Source organism: Mauremys mutica, chromosome 14 (assembly GCF_020497125.1).
Source record: "Mauremys mutica isolate MM-2020 ecotype Southern chromosome 14, ASM2049712v1, whole genome shotgun sequence".
Lineage (NCBI taxonomy): Eukaryota > Metazoa > Chordata > Testudines > Geoemydidae > Mauremys > Mauremys mutica.
The window spans coordinates 4,991,320-5,007,330 of NC_059085.1; the positions used below are offsets into that span (position 1 = coordinate 4,991,320).

Genomic DNA, 16,011 nt, shown 5'->3' on the forward strand with positions numbered 1-16,011 from the left:
CTGGGGTGGGGGTTTGAGGCGGGGGGTCAGGCTGGGGAGGGAGGCTCTGGGGTGGGAGCTGAGGCAGGGGGCGCCCTTGGAGAGCGTGGCCGGGTCTGTGGCCAGGGAGGGGAGGGGGCGGCTGAGGGAGCCATGGGGGGCGGGGCCGGGGCCGGGGCCGAGTCACGCGGCGGCCGAGGCGAGCGGCCCCGCCCCTGTTCCCGGCGGCCCCGCCTCTCGGCCTGGGGCGGGGCTCGCGTCTCTCCGAAGGCCGCAGCCGCCGGCCCGGGTAAGGAGCGCGCGGGCCGGGGCCGCGTGGGGCTCGGGCGGCAGCGCCCTCTCCTAGCGAGCGAGCGGCGCCGGGGCCCTGCAGCCGAGCGCGGGGGGGAAGCGCTCGGGCCCGACTCCCCGCAGGGGCGCCAGCGGGGCGGGACCGACTGGGCCCAGCGCGGCTCCCCGGGCCTCTGCCCCGCGCCGAGCGCGGAGCCCCTTTGGGGCACATGGGGAGCCCGCCCCCCAGCTCCGTGGGCAAATGCCGGGTGCAGATGAGCGGTTACCGCTCAGAGACGGGGGAGTCTCACGGATCCTGGTCTGGAACCGCCTGCGCCTAGCAGCCCAGCCCAGCTGCTCCAGCCCGTGTGACTAACAGGTGGGGTCCGTCCATCCAGGCCTGTTCTGCTTTAAAACTAACGGTGGGGTTATTCACGTGCTTCAGTGTTGGCAGGGTCAGACTGACAGATACCTAACCTGCCAGTAGGGATGTGTTTGATCACGGGGTCTCTGGGAGACGCTAGCTGGGTTGTTTTCCATGCTCCCGTGAGTTCTTTGACCCCATGGCTGTAGTCTCGGAGCACTCCCATAAGGTAGGAAAGTGTTATCCCCAAGGCAGAGGGTGTGTCTGTATTGCACCAGGGAGCAAAACTCCCAGCCTGGCTAGAAACACTTGTGCTAGTGGGGCTTCAGCTAGCACAGGAACAATAGCAGTGTGGATGCTGTGGCTTTAGAAGCCACCCACGTGTCACGGATGGGCTCGAAAGCGGCTATGTCCACACTGCTATTTTTAGCATACTTACTAGCGTGAATCTTTCTACCTGGACTGTGAGGCTCCCTCTCAGCTCTAGTGTAGCCATCCCTAAGTCTCTTTGGGTATGTCTGCACTGGAGCTGGAGTGTGTCCCTAGGGGTTTATACAGGATTGTATGTGAGTGACTAGCCTGTCCTGGTGCCTGTGCAGTTGTGGCTACGCTGTGACTTTTAGTGTGCTAACTTGATCAAAGTTAATGCCAGTATGTTGACCTGAACTGGAAATTACACCTCCACCTACCGTCACAGGAGGTCTGTGGTGGGCTATAAAATAAGTCCACGTTGAACCTTTTTTGTTCGATTTCCAGTAAGCCCAGTGCCTTAGCTGCAAAACCATGCTGCTACTTTCTCAGGAAGAAGTATTTCTGTTTTTTGTTTTAAAGCTGCTCCCTATTGATTTCATTGGGTGACCCCTAATTTCTGTGTTGTGTGAAGGGATAAATAACACTTCCCTATTCACTTTCTCCACACCATTCTTGATTTTTTTTTTGTAAACCTCTCATCCCCTCTTAGTTGTCTCTTTTGTAAGATGAACAATACCCGTCTTTTTAATCTCTCTTCATATGGAAGCTGTTCCATACCCCCCTTCTCTATACTACTTCCAATTCTAATACATCTCTTTTGAGATGGGGGGCCACCAGAACTTACTGCCATTTTCGAAGTGCTGGCTTGGTATGAGTGTGGGTGGTGGTAGAAGAGGACACACTCAATTTGTGAAATCAAAGTTTGAAGTCTGGATAACAAGTGAGCTTGTTAAGAAATTAAACAAGCTTGCATTTATGTCATGAGGATGAAGTCTCCAGCTTCCATCTTTTGTGTTAGCCCAGTTGCGTTGGCCAAAATTCTTGTTTGGGATAGTTACAATTTGCCCCTCTCTATTCCTTTCAATTGCAATACAGTATTTTTCACTGCTTTTCCTAAACTGTTCTGCAGTGTTTGTTAAATTGCTGCATTTTTTGTGGTGGGTGAAATGATATGCAGAACTAGGGGGGATCTCTTGGCTCCCAAACTGCTGGTCATTTTTCTTAAATAATGCTTCTTGAGTTAAAATGTTGGCTCTGAACTGAGAACCCAGCTGTTGCCCTGCCAAGAGTCTGAATTGTCTCTTAAAGTTCTGTGACACATGCTGTAGCAGCTTGGTTCCTTCCTGCTGCTGTTCCAGCCTTGCCTCTTCTCTTTTCCCCCCATGCCTCACACCAGTTCTCCCAGATCTCTCCCTAATGTTACCTTTCTATATTAGTTGGATAACTTTTACTAGTTAATTAGCACTTGGGGAATTTAAGGCATAATCTATTTTCTGTTTAAATGTGTATGCATTGGGTCAAAGTGGAGGTCTTACTCCAAAGCAGTACTACTTGTGTAACTTTTTATTCCACTCTTAGAATGTCTCAGTAAAGTATTTTTCCCTTCTCATTCTGGAGCACAAACTCTAAAACCAGACAAGTTGGAATAGCTAACTTTTTCTTAAACTTTACAAATGCATTATCTGTTTAGGTTTTTTTTTTTAACTTGTTCTGTTTTTTCTTATGGTTGGGAAGGTGTCATTGGTTCGGTTCATGTTAACCCCCTTATCTTTTCTTTGTTTCCCCTCCCCAGATTGTGGGTTAGCCCAAGAATGAACAAATATACGAAGCCTTATGTTGAGCAGACCACAAATCTTAAAAAATTCAGCCCTGTGATTCTTGCTGAAATTGAGGAGCTCTTTGAGAAGAAGTTCTCATATACAAAACCACCAAATAGTGAATGGAAGCTGCCAGATTCCAGTGATGTGTTTACCTGCAATCACAAAGAATTCAATACACTCCTTGCTCTGAAGGACTCCATGAATGAAGTAAAAAACCAACTGAGTGATAAGAAATTGGATGCATGGCATCAGCACACTTCCTTCACCAACAAAGCTGGGATAATCATTCCTCATGTGAAGAAATCTGTGAATGCTGAGTTGTGTACCCAGGCTTGGTGCAAATTCCATGAGATTTTGTGCAGTTTTCCCCTTCTCCCGAAAGAAGCTCTTCAGAATGGAGAACTCAATTCTGTCCATCTCTGTGAAGCACCTGGGGCTTTTATAGCCAGTCTCAATCACTACATAAAATCCCATCACATTCCCTGCGATTGGAACTGGGTAGCCAATACCCTAAACCCATATCATGAAGCAAATGACACCCTTGTGATGATTATGGATGACCGACTTATTGCAAATACCTTGCCATGGTGGTATTTTGGCCCAGATAATACTGGGGATGTGATGACATTGAAACATCTAACTGGACTTCAGCACTTCATAAGTAATATGACCACTGTTCACTTGGTAACTGCTGATGGGAGTTTTGATTGCCAAGGAAATCCAGGTGAACAAGAAGCGCTTGTCTCACCTCTACATTACTGTGAAGCAGTCACTGCTTTAATGATCCTTGGCAATGGTGGCTCCTTTGTTTTGAAGATGTTCACTTTATTTGAACATTGTTCTGCCAATCTGCTTTTTCTGCTAAATTGTTCCTTCGAGGAGGTCCATGTCTTTAAACCTGCCACTAGCAAAGCCGGGAACTCTGAGGTCTATGTAGTTTGTCTTCATTATATGGGCAGAGAGGCCATCCATCCTGTGCTGTCCAAGATGATGCAGAACTTTGGAACAGAAATGGTTAACAAAGCACTCTTTCCCCAATATGTGATTCCAGAATCTTTTCTTAAAATGCATGAAGAATGCTGTGCATTCTTTCACAAGTACCAAATAGAGACTATATCTGAGAACATCCGACTCTTTGAGTGCATTGGGGAAGCAGAACAAGTAAAGCTGAATAACTTAAGGGACTGTGCAGTGGAATTTTTCATGCAAAGATTCCACCTGAAACACATTACAAGAAATAACTGGCTAGTGAAGAAATCTCATGTAGGCTGCAGCATGAATGCAAAATGGTTTGGACAGAGGAACAAATATTTTAGTACATACAATGAAAGAAAGATGCTGGAATCCCTGACATGGGAAGATAAGGTGGCCAAAGGCTATCTTAATAATTGGGCTGAAGAGCACACTTTAAGTAATGTTGGGAAAAGCTGCATTTTGGAAGGGTCATCCCGTAACCTTGAATGTAATTTATGGTACATCCTGGAGGGAAAGAGGCTGCCAAGAGTAAAATGCTCTCCATTCTGTGATGGTGATGTCTTGAAGAATCTCAATGAAGCCATTAAAGAATCATTAGTAGGCAGACTAAAAACTAGTTCCCTTTCCAGACAAACACAGCAACCGTGTCATTCTTGCAATGTTCTTACTGAGGCACGGATACTATCTGAGTTGTCTAGCCTTACCAAGTACCATCAGAAGGTACCAAATGAAGGATGCAGTGACCAAATCAAGTGTCTTGTGGTGGGCTTTCCGTCTCTTTGTGACATCAAAAGCCAGTCGAACATGGAAGTTAGGCTCCTGGAGTCAGCCACACTCTTGACTTTCAGCGGTTCTTTGCTTCATGATGGAGAGCCAAAATATCAGCAGCATCTTTTAGACTGCCTTCTGTGTGCGATTAATCAGCTTCAGCTGGGAGATGCTTTGATTCTGCCTGTTCTTTCTTGTTTTACACGCTTCACAGCTGGTCTGATTTTTGTACTGCACGGCTGTTTCAGCTACATCACATTTGCTTGCCCCATATCCTCTGAACCTCTCGGGACCAGTGCTGTTCTATTGTGTGTTGGCTATCAAGGTCTTCCAGATCCAGTTGTTGAGTACCTGCAGCACCTGAATAAACTAATGAGCTCTTTGCTCAGCTCAGACTCTCCACAGCAGGTTTTGCAGTTTGTCCCTATGGAGATGCTTTTGAAAGGCATGCTGCTTGAGTTTTTATGGGATTTGAATACTGCCATTGCAAAGAGGCAGCTCCATTTGATTGTACAAGTTGAGCAGCAGCAAATGTCGAGTAATCTTTAATTTTAGTGATTCTAGAATTGAATTGGTAGATGTTTCAAAGAAGATTCACTTCACTGGCTGTTTAAAGTTCTTAATTTTTTTATTTTTCTTTTGCTAGTGTGAATATCACTTCATTTTAAAACAGTGGGAATTATTTTAATGTTGGTATCCAATTTTGGACTGACAGTCCTACAGTATTGCCTTATATTATTAGGTGTTGCCATACAATCCTGTAATCATGGGGGTTATTCTACATTGTGGGGAAATTGTGAAGCAAAATGAAGGACTGAAATTCTGGAGAAAGGGGAGTTCTTCTCGGTAATACCTTTTTGCCTTTCTACAATCTTGTCTCTCCCCATCTAGGTCCTCTTCCCTCCATATAGGCATAACCTCACAATGACTATATTTCTGTGAAGAGATCTGAATGGAGCTTAATTGATGCCACTGCTTATCAGCCAGTAGAGGCTGCTAGTTGTACCCCTTTCACACTGTCACACACTGATAATTCCAGCGTTTTGGGGACCCAAATGTGGTATTCAAACTTGGTAGCTGATAGCCTCTTTTTAATCAAAAGGGAAGATTAGCTAGCTTGGAAAGACTGTCTATGCTGTTGCCTGCAGAAAGAATTGGGAACCTTAAAAAATATCTCTAGAGTTTGCTGAATACACGACCATATTGAGACCAATATAAGATTTGCTTCAGAAATTCAATTTTATAAGCTGTTTCCTTAGCTGATCTGCAGCCATGCTGGCGAAGGCCTCAGTTTTTCAGAAGTGACCGACTAGTGATTTGGATGTCTCAACTTTTGTTGCCCAACTTTAGGCACTAAAGAAGGTTGACTTTTCAGAGTTCAGATCTTCACTATTTTCTGAAAATTTAGCCCCCCTTTAATTTCAAGCTGGGCACCTGCCGGTAGCCACCAGAATACTAACGGATGCCATTTATAACATACCACCATGTAGGCCCAAGCTCACATGTATACCAGTCTCACAAGGGAGACTGGTTTTCTTATAAGGAATTTTGCAGAATTCCAAGTTACAAATCCTTGCTTTTTTAGCAGTGTATAGGAGGGAATCAAGACTTCTGAGTTCTATTCCCATCTATGAAATTGACTTGCTGTGTGGCCTTCAACAAGTCACTTCACCTTCCTATGGTTCCATTTCCCCATCAGTATAAAGGCCATAATACCATTTGAGTTTCCAAAGTGTTTGAGGATTCATTCATAAAGAGTTTGAGAACCTTGGGTGAAAGCGAGAACTGCCTATTGTTGTCTACTATGGTAGCTGTCAGCAGGTGACCCACAACTACTGATTTTTAATTAGAAACGTTATCAAGTGCAATTTATAAACAGCAAATAGTATAGCCCACGGTGTGAAAGTTGGAAGCATGGAACTGAGAAAAATGAATGAAACTTGTTAGAAAAAAAGTATGTTACTTGATTTGATCCTTCTAGGAGTAAAATGAAAGAGAAAATGAGTAATTGACACCATTGTCCCTTTAAGGAAAATCAGGTTTTACTTTTTCATATTGCTCCTTTAAGATCTCATTTTGATATCTAATTCATTTTCATTAAAACTTAGTCTCCAGGATTCTAATTTACATAGAAGACCTGCCCAGAGAGAGAGAAATGGTATTTAAAGGGGAAACATGGATTTAATGTTGGTATAAAGATTGCATAAATGAGTGCATGTGAGAGAAAGGGGTTAGTAAAAGAAAAGACAGCCTCCTGATTAATTACCAGTCACCTGTGGAAGTACTTCTAATTACATAAGGTAGGAGCTTGAAGGATTTCTGATTACCAGTGGAGATTAAAAGCACTGTTGAAAAACTGTTTTGTCTGGTGGTGCTGTGCACTTAATAGTCTCTTGTCACTTTGGAAGGGATGGAGTGTAATTATCATTTTGTTTTGCTTTTTGTTTACTGTGTTTGAAAGGTTTGTGAGTTGGTAGCTGAAGTCTAACTCATTTTATAACATTCTATACAGACTTTGCTTTCTGAAACTACGCAGAAGAGGATCTGTTTGGCTCCGGCTTCCCCCGAACTTCTCAAATTGGTCACTGTTCATTTTAACTTAATTTAAATTAACTTCCTGTAGTTGCTCTGTGGAGATGAAGAGAGCCTTGCATCCTGTCAATCACAGGCAAGCAAAACAGTTCAGCAGATCCTCGGGATCAAGAGACTAAAGGCAGCAAAAGCCTCTGCAGTAAGTGATTCTGAAAGCTTAGGAAACTTTTTAAGAGGACCTGAGGGGCCAAAAAGGAGGCAGCATTTGAGGAACAAAAGAAAATGAAGGGGAAAGAAACAGAGACCTGTAACGTGAAAAAGAAAAGGGGGAAAGGATATATGAGGGTATAATGGATTTGAGAGGACAGCATGATAAAAACTTCAGGAACAGTACCATCAATTCAGTCTTCACAAATAATCCTTCTGTTTCCCTATATTTGGGAGAATGAACAAAATAGAAGTATTGCCTTCCATCAAAAAGCAGTGTTCCCTCTCCCTGTCCCCTTTGTAATTGTGGGATTAGAGGGTTACCTTAACTTGTTTGTATCCTGCTGTAGCCAACCATCTAGGAAAGCACCTCTTCTGAAGCAGGAAATATCTGGAAGTATTGTAGATGTATGTTTACATTGTCACAATCTATATTTTGGAGTACTAAAAGTCAAAAGGGCCCCCATATAGTTGGTCAACTCAAATCTAGACATCAGTTCTTTCGGGGCTTAATGGGACATCTGTAATTTTAGAAATCTGACTTCTGGTTTTTTTTTTTTTTAACCTACTGTTGATACAAGTAAATCCCAGAGATGACTATACCTTAGGACAAATAGAAAAAAACTTTTTTCTCTCTTTGTTGTCAATTGTCTGCTTTGTATCTTTGACAGCACTCTGTCAGTTTCACTGTTTTCCTTCCACCATCAGTCAGTATTCTCCATTTGTATGGGCCTTTTACATAGCAATGGTGGGAGATGGTTTTTTAAGAAATGTGGTTGTAAAGCCACAAAAATTGACAGGAAGACCCTGAGACAGATGTACTTCATGAAAGTACCTCTGGAATTGATTAGACTTCACATTGACAAGGTCCCTTGAGGTGCCTTACTTCTTCCATACTTCTGAAAGCCATCTTTCCTGTGTCCAGAAATTAAAAACAGGAGGCATAACTTGACTTGGGGCCAGATTTTTCAAGAGAGTTCAGCAGCCAATGTGCTTCCGAAGTGTCTCTCTTGAAAATCTGATTGCCACCTCTCAGAGGAGAGACATAAAGGGAGGATGTCTCAGAGATTGTTCTGTGGGGTGAAATCCTTCCCCATTGAAGTGAGTGGGAATTGTCATTGACTTCAGTGGGGCCAGGATTTCACCCATGGAGTCTCTGGGTGCTGGGTTTTGGCCCACACTCTCCTGGCAGAGTGAGCCACAAGACTCGCTTTCAAATATGGAGGATTCCCAGGATGTTGGCACAAGGGCTTTGTGCCTCCACCCCTACTCATGGAGCCTGTGTGTGCTCCCACCCTCTCCTTGGCGCACAAATCCTGTGGTCACAGCTGCCCCTTGGATCCTTTCTTAATGGGGGATTGTCCATGGTGGAGGGGTCTCTGTGAGGGGCCCAGTCAGCATGTTTTGTTTTTAAAATAAAATCACTTAAGTCCTATCAAAATTAGGAGATTCAAAGTTAGGACTGTTGCTTTGTCTTTTTATTGTGAATGTTGTGGGCTGATTGTGTCTTAAACATCTTAAAGACCAAAGACTCCTTAAAAGAACAGTAACATTTAAGTGTTTCCATTGTGACTTTTGTGCGAGTCATAGGAAAGAGAGGGAAGAATGTATCAACCTTTTTGGAGAGAGGTGAATTGAGGAGTCTCTGCAGTCAAATTATTTTGCCAAGTCTTATGTTTGACATAGAATGAGGCCTGATTAAATATCTGTGTCTCTCTCTCTCTTTTTAACACATGGCAAGTTTGTTTTTTCTGCCTCCTACCATTTGAAGAGGAACTGGATGCTGGTCTCAACGTTTTAGAAGTTACAAGTGAAAGGGAGGGGACAGAGCAAGTAATTGATCAAGCGATATAATGTACAGAGATGATAAATACAAATGAGTTATGAGAATGTGAGATGGATTTGGTTTATTTGGCAGCCTTACTGTTTCTGATTTTCAATGACGAGTTCATATCTAGGCCCTAGTGATTGTGAGATGAAAGGACAGGGCTGACTCTCTGGTTTAATTTGTAAAGACTTTGTACTCGATTTGGCTCTTGCCTAAGAGCCTATTTGACTATTGATTTAAAAAAGTGACACTGCTTTAGAATAAGAGTAGGTGAAATTTAAATCAAGTATCTACCCAATGAAAGGACTCTGTTTAGTTGAGTGCATTAAGGTTTGGAGACTTGCCACTTTTTATTTGTATTGTAAATTATTGCATTTAACTTTGTGTGTGTGTGTGTGTCTCTATATGTATACACGCATGCATATACCTGTGCATATTCAAATGAAGTTATATAAAAAGCCTGCTGGTTTCCCAATTTGATTTCGATAAGGCATAATGAGATTTACTGTATGAAATCTTGTCCTCTGCTAAAATTATACTAATTGCTGTCTATTCAACTTAATTTAAGTTAGATCAGTCAGATTACTAGTAGAATAAATAGACTGTGGTAGAATTACTGGACATTAGAAAAGCAATTTGGGACTTAAGGAAAAGGACTTTGGTATAAGCTATCTGAATAGCTTATGCAGAAGGAACAGAAAAGTCTTATGTTCTGGTTGTTAAACTGAGATCTTGTGCTAGGGTGTGGAATATTCTTAAATACTGATTCATTGGGATGCACGGTGTGACCATAACACTCTAGCCTATGGGGCGGAAGTCTTTTTACCTTATTCTGTAACATTTCTTTTGAGATTTTAGTCCTTGAACTTGGGAATTACTTTCAGCACCTTATTTTGGAAAAATAAACTTAGCATAATGTTTGTTTCTTTTACTATTTGTATTTGGATGCCACTAAAATATGTCAGTGTGGCTATTCATGTAGGCCGACAAATTGTAGGAGGCACTTGTTTTCTGGACACAACAGCTTTGCAAATTTTCTACTTGCATATGGAAAGTAACTTTTTTTCTTTACAATGGGCATATGAAGTATAATTAGTTTGTTTTTCTCCTAATATCTTCAATCACTGGTGTAAAGGGTGGGTGAAAAGATTTTTGTGCCTGGATTGCTAAAGTGTCATGACAATATTACAAGACTGAGATGAGGGAAAACATTTTCATGGTTGTCTCGCTGAAAACTTGGTTTTGTTTCTTCCTTTTAAACTTCAGCTCAGCTGGCAAAAAGTACTAACTGGACAGGATGAAATAAACATATAGGCCCAAATGGAGTTGCATCTATTTATATCAGAAGTGAATTCAGCCCATGATTGCTTATCAGTAACTGTTTATTATACAGCAATTTGGATTGCTGTGTAATTCTCCTCCAGTTACACAAATGTTGGCAATTTGAAATTTATTCTGAGCTTTAAAAGTATACCAACTTTGTGTGGCAATTCTGGATGGTTACAGAGACAACTGGCTTGTAACAAAGCATAATTTGCTGTTACAGTCACTGTCTCACTAAGCAGTCTTTCCGTCCATCTGTACAGGCTGATTAAACTTGCTCACTGGGCCACCATCTAGTAGATTTGCCCAACCTTGCTTGATAAAGATTCCTTGAGAAGTGGGCTCTGTGGGATTTACTGCCTTGAGTGACTATTGTGTGTATGCGTGCATGTGTTAATGCTGCTGAGATATTTGCAATCCTACATCCGATTGAAAGGGTTTGCTTTATAACTAAGTGGATGTGTTTGTTTTGTTTGGGGGTGGAGTATTTATGGGTATAAGGATTAAGGCAGGCTGGCTGAAGCTGGCTACTGCATTTCTCTGTTGACCGCTGTAAATCTGTGCATGTAAAAAGATGCTGTGTTTTTTTTATTTTTAAAGGGGCAGGATGACACTTGTGTGTTTGGAAATAAAATCTTATTTTTCTCTGACCGTTCGTTTCCGTGTTTAGACGCCTCTCTCTGTATGGAACAGAGAAATTAAACTGAGTAGCAGGCTGGAGAGGCATAAACATGTTTTAATATTTACTTATTTATTTTCAGTTACTTGTGTTCCTTTCCCCAGCTAGGGTTGCCAACGTTGGTTGGATGAATTCCTGGAGATTTCATCACATGACATAATCTTATAATTCCTGGAGAGTCCAGGACAATCCTGGAGGGTTGGCAAACCTATCCCCAGCCTGCCAATCTCATCTGTCTCCAGGCATGTATACTATGTTCATCACAATGGTGTCTGAGCATCCTGGTTAGTGGCAGCCATTCGGTACACTTCTGGTCTTTAACTTTCACTTTTCATTTTCCCTTTGCAGTTCACCATTAAGAAACAAGTAACTTTCAGATGGAGACATGGGCAGAACTATGTGCCGGACGCCTGAATAGAACCCAGTTTCTTACGCCTCACTTAATATTGCTCGCACACTCCCATATACAGTAATTTCCTTTAAAAGCAAGCATTTTGTCCTGGGGATCTCCAGTCTCTCTTGGTCACAAAAAGCTGCTCAGCTGTGCGAAGCCTATTATGATATACTTCTGTCAGCAGAGTATTTTTATTAAACCCTAGCCTAATGTTTCTGGTTGTCTTAAGTGCTGGATAGCAATGACTGGTATTGTGCAGAGGTAGCTGCATGCCTTTTATTTCTCAAGGTCAGCTCTACTGTACTACCAAGTGTTCCAGCTGACTTCCTTTGTCTGCTTGGATGGCAAATCTTTCCCGGGTCTGCTTTCAAAACATGGAGAATGTTAAATTATATGAATATTTAACTAATTTTTCCCCTTACTGCTCTGTAAGTGAAGGAGGAAGGTCCAGACTGGGGGGGAGGCAGTTCTTGTCTCTAGCTATATGTGAAATGACAGGAGAAATTTAAACTGTTTTGATGCTTCAGTTCTCTTTGCATAGGCAGACAATTATTGGGGAAATCTTTCAGCTGAAAGCAATGCATAGTAAAATATATGGAAAATGACTCCCTTGATTTGAAGGAATATGTAGACAATAAACATTGGGTATTATCTTCAGAATGTGCTTCAGAGGGATTGCAAGGAATTTGGAAGCCAAAGGACTTGAAAATGGGGGAATTGGCTTGGAAGAATACATTAAGAAGACAGGTCAAATTTGGTCCAAAATGTTAAGTTCTGTAAACTCATCTCTTTACCAAGTTGCAGACAAATACAAATGTTGGCATGATTTTTTTTTGTTTAAAACATTAAATGTTCCTCTGCAGTAATTCCATTGCAAACACTGCAGTACAAAGTTGGTGCCCGAGAATCATTTAAAATGGGTTAAATAGAAGAAAAATATTTATTGATTATTAGTGAAAGAATTCAAAAAAACCTAACTGAATGCACAATTTATGTTGTTTAAGTTTTGCAACTCATATCTCTGACAAGAAAAATATCAATGTAGTCTGTTATCCATATATTTGAAATATGATTGTGTATGATTTTAACCTGCCAGTGTCTCTTTCTTTACTATAGTGATGCTCTGTTAGTATGGAAGGCTAAGCCAAACGGACTTAAAAATATGCAGTTGAACTGGCCATTGCCTGAAGTGAGTAATTCAGCAAATTGTTCTGCTCTGATGCCCATGTATCAGCCACTCTGGACTCTGCTGAACAGGCCGGAACAATAGAAGTTGTTTACTGTAATACAGTTCTTCATACTCATGTAATTAGTGTGCATCAATTAGTGGCCATTTTTATTTATTAGAAAAATACTCTTCCTGCATCGGAGACTCCAATGCATTTATGAAAATGCATCTTCAGACCATGTTGTTAAATGAGGATTGACTCATTAACTAATTGGTCTAAATAGGGGGAAGAAATTGATCTGAATAATCTTTGGCTTCAGCTATGAATAAGTTTTGTTTTGTTTTTTAAATTATCTGCCTTGCTAAGAAATAAAAATGGGTGAATGCTTTACTCAATAAATGAAAAGTCTCATTGGGGTTGCACCTAGGTTCCTAGCTGTAGCGTTCTCTGTTATCATACACAGGTACTGGCAATGAGTTGTTAATCTCAGACTAGCTAGTGGGGGTGCACTAAAGTGGTGAAGTTTAAGTCTGGAGAACACTGAAGATTTGACATTCTTTCTGCTTTGTACATGGGGTGACAGTCCCATGAGCTGACAAGCAGAACATTTTTAACTGTTAAGTTGAGATGTAATGAAAATCTGTCGTGGGTTATAACTAAAATGAGTTTGGTCTTGGCAGAGTTCCCAATGGACATTTGCCCAAGTTGCAAAGCTCTTTCACAGAGATGGCAATCTGCTCAGTGCAAGTGTGGAGGAGCAGAAATATTGCAGATCAGGCGTGAGACTTAGAGCTCTGTGTGTGGAAGGGGAAAACTAGTCTTGTACCTGCTTTTACTGGAGGGAATCCTGTCTGCATGGCCCCATTTTTTGGGGGTGAATCCTGCCTCCAAAACTATGGCAGAATCCATTCCAGTGCAGTTCAGTTGTAGAGCTGAGGAAAGATTTGGGGAACATACAGGGTGTGCTGCTGTGCCAGTGATGAGCTGCCAAAATATTAACAACCGGTTCCCTTCCCCCTCCCCGGGGGGGGTGGGGGTTGTGCCCCATCCAACCCCTCATGTTCCTTGACACACACACCCTGGGACCCCTGACCCATCCCCCCTTCCCTGTCCCCTGACTGCCCCTTGCCGCCCCACCCAATCCCTCCTCTCATTCTCAACGGCCCCCCAGGACCCCTACCCCATCCAACCACCCCTTCTCTCGGTCCCTGAGTGCCCCCACCACCTCATCCAACCCTGCTCTTTCCTGACTTTTCCCCGGGACCCTTGCCCCCGTTCATTCACCCTGTTCCCTGCTCTCTGACCGCCCTGACCCCTATCCAACCCCCCACAACCCACCCCCTCCCTGCCCCCTTACCACACTGCCTGGAGCCGGGACCGGGTCCACTCCGCCAGGACCACGACCGGCGCCGCGGGGCCCGGCCGGACCCCGGGGCAGGAGCCGAGCCCCGCCGCGCCGCCCGGCTGGACAGCTTGCCCCCCCCGGGGCAGCTTGCCTGCCTGCTTGTTCAGGCTTCCTGCGAACATCTGATTCGCGGGAAGCAGGGCAGGGGGAGGAGGGGGAAGTGAGCTTGGGCCAGAGCTTTTGTTAAATTTAGCAGCCCTTATAGAACTGGTTGTCCTGGAACAACCGGTTCTAAAAGGGCTGATAAATTTAACAACCGGATCGCGCGAACCGGCTCAAGCTCACCACTGCATAGGGCCCTACCAAATTCACGGTCCATTTTGGTCAATTTCACAGTCAGAGGATTTTTAAAATAGTAAATTTCATGATTTCAGCTATTTGAATCTGAAATTTCACAGTTTTGTAATTGTAAAGTTCCTGAACCAAAAAGGAGTTGGGGATGTGGGGGGGCTCTCAAGGTTATGCTACCCTTACTTCTGTGCTGCTGCTGATAGCGGTGCTGTTTTCAGAGCTGGGCAGCGGAGAGCGGTGGCTGCTAGCTGGGATCCCAGCTCTGAAGGCAGAACCGCCACCAGAAGCAGCGGAGAAGTAAGAGTGGCATGGTATGGTATTGCCACCCTTACCTCTGCGCTGCTGCTGGTGGGGCACTGCCTTCCGAGCTGGGTGCCCAGCTACCAGTCATTGCTCTCTGGTTGCCCAGCTCTGAAGGCAGCGCAGAAATAAAGGTGGCAAGACCATGACCCTCCTCCCCCAAATAACCTTGCGACACCCCCACCCGCAACTCCCTTTTGGGACCCCCAATATGAGAAACGCTGGTCTCCCCGTGAAATCTGTATAGTGTAGGGTAAAAGCACACAAGACCAGATTTCACAGGTTTCAGAGTAGCAGCCGTGTTAGTCTGTATCCGCAAAAAGAACAGGAGTACTTGTGGCACCTTAAAGACTAGATTAGACTTTTCCTGTTGGTATGCATACTTCCACCTTTTCATGTTCTCTGTATGTATAAATATCTCCTGTCTGTGTGTTCCATTCTATGCATCCGAAGAAGTGAGCTGCAGCTCACGAAAGCTCATGCTAAAATAATTTTGTTAGTCTTTAAGGTGCCACAAGTACTCCTGTTCTTTTTGTAGATTTCACAGCCAGTCATGCATTTTTCATGGCTGTGAATTTGGTAGGGCCCTAATGATGCATCAATGACCTGGACTGGCTAGTGGATCCACTGCATGCATAGATCTCCTCCATCCCTGCAGAGAGCTGCAGCAACTATTTCACCCTCAGAGCTGCAATAGCAACCCATGGAGCCGTTCTGTTGCTTCTCTGCACACCCTGTAGGGAAGGATTCCTATGCAGCATGTCCCCCCTACGCCCAGCAAGTTGGACTGGGCTTGACCACACTATGGCAAGTTTATGCCTGTTGATCCACCTCAGAGATTTCTAAGGCCCTGTCTACACTAGAGTGCTTACAGTGGTACAGCTGTACCTATGCAGCTGCGCCACTGTAAAATCTCCTGTGTAGCTGCTCTGTGGCCACGGGGGAGAGCTCTCCCGCCAATATAATTAAACACACCCTGCGGCAGTAGCTGTGTTGGCGGGAGAGTGTCTCCCACTGACAACACTGTCCACACTGGTGCTTCTGTCAGTGTATCTTATGTTGCTCAGGGGGATGTTTTCTCACACCCTTGAGTGACATAAATTATACCAACGAAAGTGTGAGTAGAGACATAGCTTAAAAAGCTTACCACCATTGGATCCAAGCTCCGCAGCCTACATCACACTGTGTTGTCAATATGTAAAAAGTACTTACCCATAATTTTGTAATGTTTTGTTTTGTAAATAATTTTGGATGGATATTTAAGGTAAATGTGATCTTAACCCAGATAGCGTATTTCCAATATTGTGGGGGAAAATTGGATACGGTAAGGATTTGTTCATTATGGCTTAAGAATTTAATTCTGCTTTGAGAGCGAGAATACCCAAGGAGCCAACTTTCAACTGTTATGCCCAGTTATGCCCAGTTTTAAGCTGTCATGGGATAAAAGGAAAGGTC

The 16,011-nt window shown here is 43.5% G+C and overlaps 1 protein-coding gene across 4 annotated transcripts; it reads left to right on the forward strand.

Moving 5' to 3' along the window:
* The first annotated feature begins 209 nt into the window (after positions 1-209).
* On the forward strand, positions 210-12,933 carry CMTR2 (cap methyltransferase 2). Of its 4 annotated transcripts, XR_006573525.1 has the most exons (3): positions 399-628; positions 2,658-7,159; positions 11,102-12,933. XR_006573525.1 is itself a non-coding variant. In XM_044987408.1 (2 exons), the coding sequence occupies exon 2, from the start codon at positions 2,677-2,679 to the stop codon at positions 4,975-4,977; it is 2,301 nt and encodes a 766-aa protein (XP_044843343.1). In that variant the 5' UTR covers positions 210-268; positions 2,658-2,676; the 3' UTR covers positions 4,978-10,969. The 4 variants fall into 4 exon arrangements, 3 of the variants coding, with proteins under 3 accessions (XP_044843343.1, XP_044843342.1, XP_044843344.1); XM_044987408.1 differs by lacking the exons at positions 399-628; positions 11,102-12,933 and adding an exon at positions 210-268 and having other exon boundaries at positions 2,658-10,969; XM_044987407.1 differs by lacking the exon at positions 11,102-12,933 and having other exon boundaries at positions 2,658-10,969.
* The last annotated feature ends 3,078 nt before the right edge of the window (positions 12,934-16,011 follow it).

Excerpts from the sequence above, each read along its gene's own strand:
- CMTR2 (XM_044987408.1), top strand. The coding sequence starts at position 2,677 with ATGAACAAATATACGAAGCCTTATGTTGAGCAGACCACAAATCTTAAA.